Here is a 17,211-nt window from a genome sequence, read left to right as displayed (position 1 = left end):
CTCCTGAATCCAGGGCCAGTGCTCTATCCACTGTGCCACCTAGCTGCCCTAATTATTAGTGATTTAAAGTTGTTTTCCCCCCTCCCCTTCCATGATTACTGACATCTTGAATTTCTTTGAAAAATGCCTACAGTCAGATTGTGATGGGCTTTAAATGTCTGGGGGAGTATTTTATCCAAGTAGCAAGAGGAGACACTAAAGCTTTTAAGAGCAGGAGATTGGTTATAATACTAGTTTTTGATTATGCTTAGTTCATTCCCATTTGACTGTGAGTTCCTCAAGGGCAACTTTCTACTCTCAGTGCTTTGCACTGAGATGTAGGGAGAAACTTCCTAGTGACGAGGGCCCATGATAGGCCCTTAGTGTTTATTGACTCTGGTTCTGACTCCTCATTCAATAACCATTATGACCAATATCAAACAATAGATATATGTAGAATCTCCCCCCAAATCCTACTCCAGTGCCTCATTGTGGCACAAAGGTAACTGAGTTCTCAAAGGCTATGCCAGAGGAGTGCAAAATCTGGAGTGTTCTAGCAATCTAGAAAGGTAAGCTGAGATTGGGTTTCATAGGTCATCCAAAGCACAATCCAGCCAAGTTCTGAGTGTCACATACCAGATTGACAGCAGGGTAAATTTTCTTTGGGTTATAGGAAACCTTGGGGGATGGTTACCATTACTGGAAGGAATATCCCTATTGATAAAAATCACCATTCTTGAGGTGCGTGTAGAGCACAATTGAGTATATGGGAGACAAAATAAAATAAATGAACCTTCATGTGTGTGCACGTGTGTGCATGTGTGTGTCAGTGTGTGTATATCTTATAAGTGGAACAAAGAGGAGGGAAGATGAGCTAGAAATAGATCTTCCAGGATTAACATATCCTTAGAAAACAGTAGAGAAAGAAGGAATGAGATTAAGGAGAGTATAGATACATGAGCAAAGAAAAGTGATCAGAGATGGTTGAAAAAGAACTTTTTTTTTTGGTGGGGTAATGAGGATTAAGTGACTTGCCCAGGGTCACACAGCTAGTAAGTGTGAATTGTCTCAGGTCGAATTTGAAGTCAGGTCCTCCTGAATTCAAGGCCAGTGCTTTATCCACTGTGCCACCTAGCTGTCCCCTTGTAAAAGAACTTTGAATGGCAAAAGGTAGGAGCATGAATGTTAAATGAAACTCCTCAGGAAGAAAGGAGATGGTAGGGAAGAAACTTGCTGATAAGATAGTTTTCTTATGAGAGAAAGAGACTAAGAGTTTGACTGTTGTTACTGGAGATAGTAGTTTTGGGTTAGGTGTGTGTGTGTGTGTGTGTGTGTGTGTGTGTGTGTGTGGAAATGAAACAATAAGACAGGACTGCCTTTCACACATCAATTTTATTTCCAACTTGGTGTTTAGAAATTGAGGAAAATCTCTATATTGCTGAGGGCTATTATACTTCTTTATATTTTCCATAAATATAGGACTTCCTACAAATAAAGGACTTGTCTATAGTACAACAAATAATAACCCATAGGTCAACTCCTTCAGTAACACTTCAATTTTCTGTTAATTCTATAATGCCAGACTTATGATGCCATGTGGTCATTCATATGCTATTGATGAATAAAGTGCATATCACAAGAACATTTAGATCTACAAAATTAATTCAGAGCAGTGCTAGTCCTGTTCGTTTCATGCTCTTAAGATGCTCCAAGGGTATTACCATTTCTTGCATAGAAATACTCCTTCCACTGGCTCAATTCAATGACTTATTCTAGATGGGTTTCAATACTTGTTTTGGCCAAAAGATATATCACCCTTCAGCCAACACGTTGATATATTTCTTCAAAACTGCCTAGGCTAGTCCATCTCAATAGGAGGGCTTCAAGCATGGGCTCCACAGTTAATACAAAGCTGTAAATGAATTATGCATCTGTAAGACAGTTGACCTTAAGTGTTCTCAAAGCCTGTGCCAGCCAGGCCCAAGTTTAAATTGCCATGGGAGTTCAACTAGGAGTAATGGGTTGAACCATCCTAGAGGTGACTTTATGCTAGATGTAGGGAATGGGCCACTTTGGGAAGTACTGGGTTCCCCCTCACGGAGGTCTTTAAGCAAAATGTAGATGATCATTTGTAAATATGATAGAAAGTGAATTCTTGTTGTGGTACGGATTGGATTCAGTGGACACTGAGGTCCCAACCTTGAGACTCTGTGACTTTCTGATACATTCTAGGAAATGCCTGGCTCCCCCTCATTTCGCTTTCTGCATGACAAAAAAAGTAAATAAGCTTTCATGTTGTTTCACGTCAGACTGCCACAATCACAGAGCTAAAAACAATAGCTGATGAGAAAAAGAGGGGATATGTGCACAAGTCTGGGGGGCTTTTTTTGTATCTTCTAATTACCTTATTTAACCAACCTTAGTACTTAGTTTAATGGCTTATTTTTGCTCACTAACATTCACATTCTTAAACTTAGATTCCAAGATAATCACCTTAAAAAACAAAGATACGCCAAACTCCCTTTTATTAAAATATTTATAAATGGAAATAGCCAGAGGTAGTACATAGTATTTTTATTTAATATGACCACTTTTGGGTCTTCTTCAATCTTTTAAAATTATTTTCCAAATCAAAAAAGAGGAAAAGCTTTAATTTTTATACTACCATCTGAGGCAGAAAATACCATGGTAGTTCTTCAAAATTGTTGTATATAAAAAGTCCCATTATGTGAACATTAAAATATAAAAATATAGCTAGAATTAGGACTCTAACTTTGGCTAATTCAACTCTATGGAATAATTTAAAGATAATCACAGGATATGATAAAGTCAAATGAATTCTGGGCAAAGAATTCTGAATGACTTTTCTTCAAAAAAATATGCTGTTGGACACGTCAAATATCATGTACATAAAAATGTTTCAGTCATATTAACCTACTGGTGTTAAAAGTGTCAAATGGAAACATATGAGTTAAATACAGACTTTAAATCCAAAAATTAGCAGTTACAATTATTATACTTTTCTCATACATAACTGAGGTCTTATTCAATCTCCTGTTGTATTTGTTCCAAAATGCAGAAAAAAGTAGTGTTGTAGATCCTATTACTAGAGCTAAGATCTCTTAAAATTTGAAAAGAAAATTTACAGCCAAAGGCCTTTGGCTTGTCAAATTGTGTATTGTTTCAAACAATGACTTAAAAATGACAAAACTTTGGAAAATAGGAGTAATAATGGAAATGCCAAATGTAGTACAATTATAGTGGTACTTGAAGGGTATCACTTTAGAGAAAATATAGTACTTTAGAGTAAGGGGATAGCCTGGAACTCAGCTCTCTTTCCTTAGACGGATTTATTTCTTTAATAAGACAACTTAACCATTCTTGTCTGTACTCTGCAGTATGTGCATCTGACCATTTTAAGAATTTTCCCAGTCTGTTCTATTTCTCTAAAACTATTTATTCAAATGACCTTTAATTAAAGTTTCTTTTTCCTCTTCTCTTTCTTTCCAGTATTCATTAAAATCTAAACTGATCTTCCAAAAGACTTTCTTTTTTGTGGGGGTGGGGAGGATTGGAGGGTAAGACAGAGGCTGGAGACAAGAATGAACAGCTAGCACTATTTAAAGGCTATTTAGGTGAATCAGTGAAGTAAACAAATCAACTAATTACAACAAAACTAATCTGCAATTAGAGCACTCATTGAGAGAAAATGGTTTAGAAAGACTTTCAGATTGGCCAACAATTTTAATTTTAAAAATTGCAATTTGCTAAACAGCAGATTTTGCAAATATATAGCAAAGTCTAAGAAAATAATCTCAAAATGGGCTTCTATTTTCCCATCACTTGATGTTTTTCATACAGCTTAATTCTGATGCTATTTCTGAAATCCAGGTTCATGAGTCATTTTTCTGTAAGCTTCATAACTAAAGAATTTCAGTTCTCCAGAGTTGTGCCTACTGGACCATCAAAGATCAGTATAACAATATGAAGTGCAATTTAAAGAGTTTATTTAGTAGCAATAATAGACTTTGTCATCACATCTCATGAACTGTTATTCTGTGAGTTGACTGTTTTGTGAGGATGGCTTTTGTTCAGCAACACAAAGTTTCTGAAAAAATACTTGTCAATTGTTTTCTTTTTGACATTGGCCAAGGGTTGGAAGAAGTTTTCTTTTACTAACAAAATCCTGGTGGCTTCCTTGCTTATTGAACAATTTTAGAATTAATGGATTCCAAAATAGGTGGTGACTGGTTTACCAAGGAAAAAGCAGACACTATTTATATGCTATTTTATTTATTCTTTACCATCCAGAAAAATCTCATGACAGAAGTCATCAGCAAATGATTACAACACGTGGAGATTCACTGAACATCAGTATTTTGCAAATATTTCATTGTTCTCTTATTAATTCCAGACATCTTCACTATCCTATGCCTAGCTGGGAGATGAGCTAGATTCTCTCAAAATTTTTGCTTACTGGTGAAGCCAAACTGATTTCCAATGAACTTTAATTATTCAATACTTATTCATTAGAACTAGAAAAAGTCAAGGAAAAAGGGTAGAAGTATCAGGGGAGAATATATGGCACATGGATTCAGAAGTTTAGATAACTGACAGTGAAATATATGTTCTTTGGTTAGCAAACCGAAAAAAAAGGGGGCAAGTACTGCATACATGATAGATACACACTAGCATTCTAAAGCAGGAGACAAGAATGTCAAGAGTGTATTCTTCCCCCACTGCCAGATGGAAGGGCTATTATTATAAATGAAAGGCAGCAGTAGTGGATGCCAGGCACTTTTGTTGTGTGCCAGATTCTGAGGTCCAGATGTAAGCAGGTTACCCCTGGGACAGGACAGGCTTCAGCTCCCGCAGTAGAATAGAACCAATCACCGTTTTCTCAGTGTTTATGATGAGCTGTGCTGTAGAGCCTTCCTTCAGCTCCACTGTGACTAGCATCAGTGACCCACTGTGCACAGTTTTAGCTGCAAATCTGGAGGAAAAAAAAGTAAAGAAATCTTCATGATGAGGGGAAAGAAAGACAGCAGCATATCGTTCCTAAAGTCAAATGAGTTTAACAGAACTTTTTTTTCCCCAAAAGAAACAATCTAGAACAAGTTCCCTAACACCAGAAAGCCCAAACCCAAGCGTTCTTCAGAAAATTAATAAACCGTACACCATTCTGACCCTAAAGCCTGAAATTTTAGAGTTTGTCAAGTGTTCGTGAAAATGAAGATTCTTTTATTTAGAGGTTTAAATGTGAATCTGCATGCCAATAGCCTCATATTTATAGAGGAAGGTATTTTGGAGGGAATTTTAAAGTAGATTAATTCATTTGATATTTAACACATTGTGGATACAGTCATTTAAAGCATACCATTCTGTTTTCCTTCTCAGTATTATTTTCTGTCCATAAAGGCATCTTTCCAAGAGTTTGAATTTTAAAAGTCTGAGTATTTGCAATGAAAACTGTTTATGTAAGAAGTTGGAGGGTACGTGGAAGAGGAAAAAACCTTGCTCCTCTACATACAGTGGAAATGTTCATATTTGCACCCATGAGTCCGGTCAAATTGAAAGATTCAAATTCAATCTCTAGTGATGATCATTTGAAATGAAATCAAGTGAAAACAACCAATGGAGCACTTCCCTTTGTTGTACTTTCAGCACATTAGATCCCTCCTTTTTTCCTTTTGAATATGAGATAAAACTTAAGGACTAATGCTCCATTACTACATTCCAAGACATGAAGAACCTACTAATTACATGGAATTAAAAGCAAAACTAGCCTTTTAAGCACTGCAATTGACTGAAAAGCCATTTTGAACACAATGAACTTCTGTCAATCCCGCTAATTCATTCTGCATGCACAGCCAAGCCCCAGAGACAGGAAGGAAGAGGATGGCAACCATCTAGTCTTCCATCTCCCAGAAGGAATAAACCACACTTTTTTTGGGGGGGGGAGCACGACAATCTACAGCACAACAAAGTTGCTGCACGTGAGCTTTTGAAAACACTAACAAGTGTAGAGCAGGTCTGTGACCTGCTATGACCCCATTTTTCAGGGCCAATCCCCTTTCCCCTTTCTGAATGACACGTGTCTGAATCAGAGCCATCTGCCTCAATTTGCGCAACATCTTCAGTCACAATAGGACCCAGTTAGCCCTGACAACAGCTCACAATACATAAAAATAAAACTGCTGGGCTGACAGCACGCTGTGGGCTATTCAGGAACAAACCAACTGGTCAGTGTCTCATGTCTGACAATTAGCATGGGCCTTGCACAGTGCCTACTGGGGTCCTCAGGGATCTGTTTAATTACCATCAACATAAAAGAGGGAGTTTATCAGGAGACACTCAAAAAAACTTCACTCCAGACTTAATTAAAATATTAGCCACTTAAGCAGGAAACAGATTCTCTTTAAATGAGGAGTAATTTCTTTTTTGATTTTTAAAAAAATCACATCAAAATCTTATAACATGTTACATTCATTTTTTGGGGGGAAAGCTAAAAGGCTATTTTTTGGCCCTAAACATATTCATGCAAAACACTTTCTCAAGAATTAGAATCAATGCATCAAAAGAAAAACAAACATGCTAATTTTGCCGAACTGAAAATATCAATACTCTTTTAGATTAAGTTTTTAAATGCTAGTTAATAATGGGTTATTGACCAGGTGTGGGGAAAAAGCCCAACCCAGAACCATTTATCTATCATATGAGTTGAAAACATTTTCTTATATACTAAAATATGCTGGGCATTTGTGAAGGACAGCAAATGGAACAAAGTTTTTCCTACTAAGGGAAGTAAATCTTGAAGTTATCAGTTGGAGGGTAGAATCATATGTATATGTAAATATAAAATACATCACATCTATGTATGTATACACACCAACTTACTTTGTTAAACTCGAGCTCAAGAGATTAGACAGTGTTACTCAATTTCCATTCTGAGGGCCTATACCTCTGAAATAACCTTTCTTATATGAAGCTTATTGCAGGCCTCTGGGATTTCTTTTGTCCCAAATTCTGAGGTATTTCTGCCTCCTAGGAAAATCACATTTGTGTCAAATCAGGTTACCAGAGGCTAGCTAATCACTTGAGCATCCTGTTTATTACAGTTACTTTTGTCTATAATCTTGGTTATTCCGTCCATAATGTAAAGCCCCTTTATTTCTCCAGTTGATTCTGACAGGTTGATAATTATGTAAACAATAGTCTTATTAGTCCCTTTATTTACTTAACACTTGTGTCATGGGACCACAGAGAAACAGATTATGTCTGAATAGGAACACAAAAGCCCTGTAGTTTTCGGTTTTAGTGATGCATAGCCCCAAGGCACGTTTTTACTTCTTTCCTATTAAAAACTTAAAGTGGTAGAGAGCCAATGTTATGATAATGCAAAATTCATCAGAGACATGTGTCAATTTTGGTGTCAGTATGTTTATGCAGATTAAAATTAGTTTCTTGTACATGTTCTTTAAATCCTATTACCACCAAAGTCTCAAAATGCTCTAACAAATAAGGACATGAAAGAGAGGAGGTATGTATTTGCTCTGCAGTGGAAACATGCTAAACAAATCATTCCAGCAAGAAAGCTGTTAGCCAGTATAAAAGCAACTGCATTTTTTAAAACAAGGTCTCTCTCTGTGTTCTGGTGGGCACCAGTGTTGGAAGCACTGTTTTAAAGAAGACCAGAAGATCAGATGTTCTGACATTCTCATTTCACAGTTCAAAAAAGATGTATTTAATTGGAACACAGTGTGATCACAGTGTGGTTTGTTTTGGACTGTAGAAAAGCAAATGTGTATCCCACCACTCCTCCCCCCAACTCAGTATCAGGGAACCACAAGACAGACCACAGTCCCAACCTACTGTCACAAGATGGTCATTTAAGAAGCATTTCTAAACAAGTTCATACAAGACAAAGTAACAAATTTTTAGATGCAAGATTAATGATAAGGAAGACCACTGGTGCCAATTATACAGCTATAGAAAGTAACAGCTGACATGATTAGAGCATTTAAGTTGTACTTGGCTTAACACATACATTATACTGTGATTTTTTTTCCCCCAGTAGGTGTTTGAATTCCATGTTGGGTCAACATTGTTTTATTTTTCATGTTTACTGAACATATACTTTGTCTTTAATCACATAAACTAATTATCTTCTTTGGTAAGCATCGCCATCTTCAAAAACTTTTAAGAATACCAACAAATTTTCAGTCCTTGATTTGACCCTTTTCCTAATCAAATTCTGTGTTTAGCCTTTTCTTTTTTATGCATAAAGAAAAGCACATGGGTTTTTTGGGTTTTTTTGGGTTTTTTCCAAATGAGATCTCAGTGGATATGCAATGCTGAGCTTTTGTAATGGAGTTCTTGTGATACAGGGAGGGTCTACTAGGAGACCAACCAACCTCGAAAAACAGTAACAGAGTAAATGAGAACAAATAAGTAGGCTGACAGTTAAAAATGTATTGTCTATTTAAGATGGGTTCTATCTTATTAAGAGGTATTTTCCATAATTTTTCAACTCCTTCCCTACCACGTACTAGTTACTTAATATTACCCAATGAAAACCAGGATTTTAGCTCTAGGGAACCTCAGAGATCCTTCCAACCACTCTTTTATTATATAGATGAAAAAACTGAGGCCCAGAAGTGATCTGACTTGTCTAAGATCAGGCAAGCAGTCAGCAGCGAGGGTATACATATTTCACCTTTCCAAATGGATATCCACAGATGTGTGATACTGAATTGCTGGCATTTAATGCTTTGGAGCATATAAAAGATTGGGATTTTTTTTTTTTAAAGAAGGAAATAACTTGGCTATTAAATTCCAAATAACATGTGTTCCAATCTCCTGAAAAGTTCTTCTATCTTAACTAATGATAATTAGAGTTAACCCAAACCAGTTAAATAACAACAAATGACATATCAATAGTATCTAAAACATATTCCTTAATGCACTTAAAACATTTTCTCTGGATTTGTGAGAAGCTGTCTGGGGACTCCAAGTCCCCTTAGTTTGAGTGAATAAAATAATCTTGTATCTAAATGTAAACTATTAAGATATTTATATTAAAATAATCTTTAAAATGATATGTCTCAAAAAATTGCATGAATTTTCAAAGGGTATTAAAAAACAGAACTAAAACAAAACAAAACCCCAAAACACAGAACAAGATTTGCTAGAGTTAATGCAAACAGCTCTAAGACATGCTTTTTCTTCTCTTGGGTAGCCTTCCTGGTCCCTGATTTTTCTATTCTGAGTTCAATTTTCTCCTGTTTTCTGTTCTACTGGTTACCAGAAGCTGTGACAATGGCCCACTCAGGCTAAAACTTTTTTTTTTCCTACCCTGTACATGAAGCCTTCAATTACTGCCTGCTGAAGCAGACAGAATCCTATTAGTAAGAAAGACGATCACAAGATGCAATGCCCTGCCCTCGCTGTACAAAAATAATTAGTCCAAAGTTGACAAATGTGTAATGAAGTTGCACAATGCTTGTATGTAAGAAATCCTGGTTTGAATTAGTTTCCTTCTTCCAAATACCAGAGTGAATTGCTATAGGACACTATTTTCTAAAAAGCTGAAATGAAACAAAAATGTAAAAATTATTACTATCTTATTAATCTGATTTAGCATTATCACAGCAATGCTGGAGAAAATCATGTTTTGAACAGGAAGAAACTACATTTTTTAAAAAGCTGAATGTAAAATTACATTTTAAGAGACAATCTTAGGATGCTTAATTAATATTGAGAGAAAAGTTTAAATGTAATTCAAATTCACAAATGTCAGCACCTCCTCTTTATAATTTCCAAAATTAATTCTTCGATACCAAGATGTAATGCTATCAGCTACACAAAAATAATCTATCTCCATCACTATCTAGTCCTGACTATTCTCTATTCTGGTTTTTAGAGGTAATATATTCCATACTCTAAGCCAACTAGTTTTTATTTAAATGACACATTCTCTTTCTTCCACACAATAAACTCAGATTATTTCCCAAACTCAAAAGGTGGGGAGGGGAAAAAACCCCACCCCAATGGAGTAAGATGGGGGGCTGGAGGGGTTAGAAGAGACACAGATTGGTAGGAGGGAGGTAAAGAGACTTTAAAATAAAAGGATTACAAGCTACTCTCCCCCCACCCCCATGCCTTAAACCATAATTCTTAAGCCACTATCTCTTGGTTAGATTGTTGTTTTTTTCTTTTTTTAAAAATAGTGAATATAGCTGGAAAAAACCCCAATAAGGATATACTTTCTGTTATTTTAACAGAAAATAGTTCTATTCATAAATTTCAGTAGACATAGAATAGTATACTTCACAAATGGTAAAATTAAGAATGTTTTAATTTTAAAGTCATTTTTCTGATTTGGTTAGCTTTGCAAATATCTAATAATCTCTTCTGGTCCACAATTAACTGTGAGGTCTCTGCTTGATCTTTCAAAGAAAATGATGCCTAGATCTTGTAGTTCAAAGCAGTCAGATACAAAAGCAGTGCTGTCCTCTAGTGGACAACAACCGCGCTGTGAAAGAACCATCGATTTTGATTAACTTTAAGTCTAAACAGGTTCTACAAACCTTTAATCTTATTTCAGAATCAAAATCAATCAGATTTTGGGGGGGATCCCGACCCACATACACAACTCTAAAAATTAAGACGGCTTCCTGGAAGATGAAATAAGACTGGTGTCACAACTCATGAAGTTAGGAGCCTGAGACACCAAACGTTAGCGATGGACCAAAAAATATACCATGAGGGTTACTTCAAATATTATGGAGGTTTTACAACTTCAGAAGGTAATGAGAAATATATACCATTGTGGGTTAATCAGGCCCGGGGTTAGCAGAACAATCCACTGAATAATATGGCTCTTTTAGGACAGAAAATAATTACTGTATAAAGGAAGTTTTACTCAATAAAGACCACCAAAGATAGTATTTTATGGCAATTAATGGTGGCTATACCAGTTGATGATTAGAGACTAAGCTTATTTTGAGCACTACCTGACCAAAAGTCACTGTTACTGTTGCTATTTTAAGTTTGGGGGATTTAAATATGCCTTTTTAATGTGTTAAGTTAAAAGTTGGACTGCATGTTGCCATGGATACACTGTTCCATTTACAGCACTTAGTTTTTACCTAATAGTGAATGACCAGGGTGGTAGTAACAAACCTATTCCACTAATATTATATTTATCCACAAATTAAGAATATTGCTTCTATTTCACAAATACAATAAGTATCGGTACAATTAACAAGAGAGGGAGAACAAGACCAAATCAAGAGTATGAAAGGAATACAAAATACTGATTCAAAGAAATGATGAAAGTTTTTCTGTAGTGTTAACTCAATAAACTAAGAAGTAATATGAAATCAGGGCAGGGCCAAGGTTTTTACTGAAGAAGCATATTTTTTAAAAGCGGGATAATTTATTGATCATGAAAAGGCATAACCAACTATCACTGTATGGCAGCACAAATAATCAGAAGTTCTTATCATGTACTACTCAATGTGAAACTTTGCATTCTCTCTGGCTGAATGGGAATTTGGATTGATTTAGACTAGTGTGTCAAGGGGCCACTAAAGAATCCTTGTGGGGGCATATTGACCTGGAAAACCACACATTAACATTATCTATGTTATATTGTATTATTTATTTTGTTAAATATTTCCCAATTTTCACCTTTTTTTTTTTTTTTAAGTGAGGCAATTGGGGTTAAGTGACTTGCCCAGGGTCACACAGCTAGTAAGTGTTAAGTGTCTGAGGCCGGATTTGAACTCAGGTACTCCTGACTCCAGGGCCAGTGCTCTATCCACTGCGCCACCTAGCTGCCCCCTCAATTTTCACATTTTAATCTGTCTCAGTCTAATTCAAGAGTGTTGTGGACCACATGTGTGGGCAGCGTTTAACACCTCTGGTTTAGACACATCTAAGACTGACATTTTTTATTACCTATGGCTGCAGATTATTTTAAATCAAACTCTATGGAAAAATAAAACTGTAATGTACTGCTATAATTAGCAATAATGTTTGAGCACTTAGCTATTATGGAGAAAAGACTAAAAAAGCTGAAATAGCTTTTTTCTATTGCATTCCCTAACCTGTCACCTACAAAAAGAAATATATGAATATATAAGGAAAAAAGTTGGCTATGTAGTAGTGATCTTTTATTTTTATTATTCAAGGTCTGATTATGTAGTCTGTAGATTATTCTGCTGCTTTTGGTCATTTCACTGCTCATTAACAGCCTTTACCAGAGAATAAGCTAACTAAATAAAAGATGAAACTCTAACCCGTTCATTTTGTTACTAATTAGCAACTCAGGTAAAAGCCAGGATAGGTTGAAATAAGTAATAAGAAGATTTCTACTTTTCTGAAATCTCAGCTCTTTCCTTTCCTCATCCCTGCTAAACATATCAATGGAGAGCTGTGCCAGGACATTGAGTCCCTGTAGCAATTCATCTATCTTTTCCTAAAATGAGTTTAATCTTTAAAAAAAAAAATACACACACACACACACACAGAGATACAAAAAGTCACTTCAGAAGATATACCCTTTACCACCACCACTTTTTTAGTGGTCCTCCCCTTCTCTCCAAACAATAAAAGTTAAAAATTCATTTCCTATTAATCTCTAAAAGATATAACTAGAATCTGACATATCAATTTATTCTGTGTTCTGCATACTCTTTATTTACCTCTGTCAGTTTGTCTGTGTTAGCGTTACCTGTCTTAGATTATAAGCTTATAAAGGGCTGAGGATGTCTGTACATTCTCTTTGTATGGTCCTACCACAGGAAAGAGCTTAATAAATGCTTTTTGACGAGGAGGCTTTCAATGTCCATATTCTCCTGATTCCCCTTTTAATAACTGAGTTGTCTGTATTGTGGCAAAAACATACTGCCTTTTACTAATAATAGTCTTTACTGTATTTTAATAGCAGTATTTTCATGCAGCAAATCTGAGCCACGGATTTTCAAAGCATAATATTCTGATGGACTCTCTGATGCTATCATTCCTTTTCAAAAGCAAAACTAAATGTCATCACAGAAGGTCATAAATAGGTACTAATTTCACAACCAAAATAATTTTCTCAACTGATCTGTTCCTTTAATGAGTGACCGTATAGGACCAATTGCTGCTTTTTAAAATAAAGTGCAGGAACTATATACATTTAACTGCTCTTTTTTCTCCTTTCACCAAGACCATTTCTAAAGGTGCCACGGAATTCCACCTTATGTTTAGTCTTGTTCAACTTTTTTTTTTTAAATGAGGCAGTTGGGGTTAAGTGACTTGCCCAGGGTCACACAGCTAGTAAGTGTTAAGTGTCTGAGGCCGGATTTGAACTCAGGTACTCCTGACTCCAGGGCCGGTGCTCTATCCACTGTGCCACCTAGCCGCCCCCTTGTTCAACTTCTTGATTAAAACTTCAACTTCATACCTTGACAGAATTTATTTGGTATTTAAAATCCATCAAGAATTTGAAAAACATCAGATTACAATGTTATATGGTTTGTATTTAAAGCTTTTCTTGAACAATTCAGTCCAGTGTTCTATATTCCAATGGCAAGCAACAGCAATTATACCCTATAAGGACATTCTATAGATGTGGGTAGAGTGTGTGTGTGGGGGATGTGCATGTGCTGTGTACTGGACCAGAAAGTTCAATAGCCCAGGGCTCTCCATATGAGGAAATTCCCTCTACCCACACAGGTCAGCAATTGTTTGGTCACATGGAGTCTTACGAGTTGATTGGAACCCAAGCAATGATGTGATTTATCCAGGGTCACACAACCAACATGTGTCTGAGGCAGGTCTTCCCAACTCCAAAGCTAATTCTCTGTCCATCATACCATACTGCTTCTCACACTTAGATGTTATTATCAATATTAATAAAGTATCCATTAAGAAGTCAAAATATACTGTAACCTTTAGGGAATTTTCCTAAAAACAAATAAGGTTTTTATGTTGAATACTTGGTGTGTGTGAGTGTGTGTGTGTGTGCATATATATTCTTTAATTTCTTCTTCTTCTTTTTTTTGGGGGGGAAAGGGGGGGCAATGAGGGTTAAGTGACTTGCCCAGGGTCACACAGCTAGTAAGTGTCAACTGTCTGAGGACAGATTTGAACTCAGGTCCTCATGAATCCAGGGCCAGTGCTTTATCCACTGCACTACCTAGCTGCCCTCTATATATTCTTTAAATGTTTAAAATGTGAAGGTGACTTTGTTATGTAATTTTCCTTTACAAAAGCCTATTCCTCTTAATCCTCTGACAAAAAGGAATTTGGTGGCTAAGGCACCATTCAAATCCTGTCTCAGACACTAGCTGTGTAACCCTGGGACAATAACTTAATTTCCCTCACCTTCAGTTTTCTCATCTGTAAAATGAAGATAAGAGAAATTTTCTAATAGAGTTGTTGTGAGGACCAAATAAGACAATGTTTGAACAACTTTTTGCAAATGTTAAAAGTGCAACATAAATGTGAGTTATTAATGGGAGGGGAGGGATCTGTGATTTCAATGGTATTTGGAATTCCTGGTTAAAGGAAATCTTTCTACTAGTGCAGGTCAGCACCTCCTCCCTAATTTATAGTTTTCAATTTATAATCTTAGAGAGCTAGTCTGGTGTGGTAGATAGTGCACTGGCATCAAAGTCAGGGAAAAGCATATTTGGCTATGTGACTCTAGGCAATTCCTCTGGCAAGTAAGAGCTATAAGAAAAAATAATAACACCTACTAATAGGTCATTCTGAAAGCATGTTGTAAAAGAACTCAGATGAATTTGTATTTTAACATTTAAGGTTAAATACAATAAACTCAGTCCAATACGTAATTGTAATACAAAGTATTGCATTTTTAAAAACATCAACACAACACAAATGAAGGGACACACTGATAGTTTCTGTTAGTTATTAATATAAATAGTCATTTTAACTTAAAATGAAATTAAGAATAATATGTGTGCCCATTCTATTTTTATTTTTATTGTGCAGGGCAATGGGGGTTAAGTGACTTGCCCAGGGTCACACAGCTAGTAAGTATCAAATGTCTGAGGCCGGATTTGAACTCAGGTACTCCTGAATCCAGGGCTGGTACTTTATCCACTGTGCCACCTAGCTGCCCCATGCCCATTTTATTCTAAACTTACAGTGCTTTTGATATAGAAGAGGAATACAAGTTATATATAAGGAAAACAATTCTCTCTAATGTCTTCTGGGATCAATGCATGAAGGACTCTGTATTCACAGTCTATTCTTCCTCATTATGAAACTCTTTCAATCTCAGTACTATAGATATACTTTGTAAATTAAAAGTAAAATGCAAAGATTAGGAACAAGAAGGCAACTTAAGATTCACATAGTTCTCTGACTTTTATTATCCATAAAGGAGGTTTCTCTCTCCACACTGTGGCGTGCCAAGTCCTGGACACTGAGGACAGGGCAGAACCAAGAAATGGTCTGCACTATTACAGTTTTAGTGTAGGAACATAATGATTTTTTGATTGCATGTTTCTGATCACAATATAAAATCAAACAGAAATAAGTTCTAGATGATTATAGTTTTGTATTAGCTATGTATGGATAATTTAGGCCACTGTTATTGTGACTTTAATCATTTGAACTTTACTATAATAAAGTCACTGAGGTTCATGACATCAGTCATGCCAAATAATAGCTAAACTGGGGAATTAAACAACTGGATTCTTGATGGTTCCCCAAGAGGGTTAAACCAGAAACCCTAGACTCGGCCCCTGGCATCTCCACCACTAACTGGCTGTGTTACCTTGAACAAGTCCCTTAACCTCCCCTTGTTTTAGGTCCTCATGTGTAACAGAGAAATAGCAATATGCCTACTACTTATTTTGCAGGTTCTAACCAACAGGGATCAAACAGAGTAAGGCCTCAGCAAGGATAGCATGGAACTTCATTTTTACCTACCAAGTAAGAAAATCAGTTCTAGTAACGTATGCTTTGGTGTTCTAACAATGTATATTATTTGTATTTACAGGGTAATACAAATCAAACATAATAGTGTCTGCTCTATACAGACGCTAGAGATAATAGGGAACACTTAAAAACAGAAGAAAACACTTATTGCGCTTACTTCATTTTCCTTCTATGTTGGAAGAATGGAGCTAGCTGTAAATGAAGAAAATACTTATCTCTGGCTCTTCTGAGAAGGCTTAATTATCTACTATTTTGGGGGCTCATCTAGTCCTCATTACTGAGCTACATAACAGATAAGACTGTAGTCTATAATAGGACTGATAAGCACACTTTCTGAACAATGGCACTTTGAACTTCTCCAAGTATTTTCATATCTATTTTTTCATTTTATAATCCTGTGAAGCAGGTAGGGCAAGTAATCACCTTTGATAAAAGAGGAAACTGAGACCAGAAGTCTTAATGAGTGGTCCATGGTCACCAGCCAAATGGGTTTTTGGTAGTGATGTGAGTTTCTGGCTTTGCCACTAATTAGTCATGGATTTCAGTTTCATAGATCATTAGATTTAGAATTGGAAAGAACCTCAGAGATCATTCAGTCCAACCTTCTTACTTTACACTTGAGGGAAGTGAGTCCCAAAGAAGTCAAGTGACTTGCCCATGATTACACAGGGAGTAAAGTCAGGTCCTGAGTCCAGAGTCAGAGCTCTTTTTATTAAACCACACTGCCTCTTCTCTGTAAAACGAGGGGAGGTTTAGGGTTGTTGGATTCACTCCTTTTCTGCCTTAAAATTTTGTGTTTGTTCTATATTTTAGTTAGGGGCAGAGCAAGAAACTGACTCACTCCTGACTGCCAGGCCAATGAACTTTCAGAGGTAAAAGGAGGGACATTAGGAGTGAGCAGACACAAGCACTGGGCCCAGCTCTCTTTGCTCCCAGTCAAGCACTCTTTCTACTATACAAATTGACCCCTAGTCCCTAGGGTGATTCATTTGAGAGTTTCTGAGGTCTGGAAAGTCTTCGAATTTTGTGCTCTGACTTGACCTTGAAGCAGCCCCAGAAGGAAGCCAAAGTCATAAAGAAAGAAAACTCCAGAGATGGGATTGGAGAACGTATCTACACTTTCCTCTTTCCTTATGTATAATAAGCCCAATCCCAAGGCCTTCAAAAGTGGTTTGGAAATGTATTAACTATATCAACAGTAAATTAAATTCAGGGGACTTATTATGCCATTATCCATTGGAGAGGCAGCTTTGTGTAGTTTACCAGGAGTCA

General features: G+C 36.4%; 1 protein-coding gene across 1 annotated transcript in view; it reads right to left on the bottom strand.

The window, feature by feature from the left end:
• Positions 1–4,255: 4,255 nt before the first annotated feature.
• The window catches only part of AP3B1 (adaptor related protein complex 3 subunit beta 1), a 336,292-nt gene continuing 323,336 nt past the window's right edge, over positions 4,256–17,211 (bottom strand). Inside the window, 1 exon segment of the mRNA XM_043972455.1 lies at positions 4,256–4,972. Within this exon segment, the coding sequence (XP_043828390.1) occupies positions 4,819–4,972 (154 nt within the window). The 3' untranslated portion in view covers positions 4,256–4,818.

Source organism: Dromiciops gliroides, chromosome 1 (assembly GCF_019393635.1).
Source record: "Dromiciops gliroides isolate mDroGli1 chromosome 1, mDroGli1.pri, whole genome shotgun sequence".
Taxonomy (NCBI): Eukaryota; Metazoa; Chordata; class Mammalia; order Microbiotheria; family Microbiotheriidae; genus Dromiciops; species Dromiciops gliroides.
The sequence above is the reverse complement of the archived record's forward strand: the minus strand, read 5'-3'. Positions and strand labels throughout refer to the sequence as shown.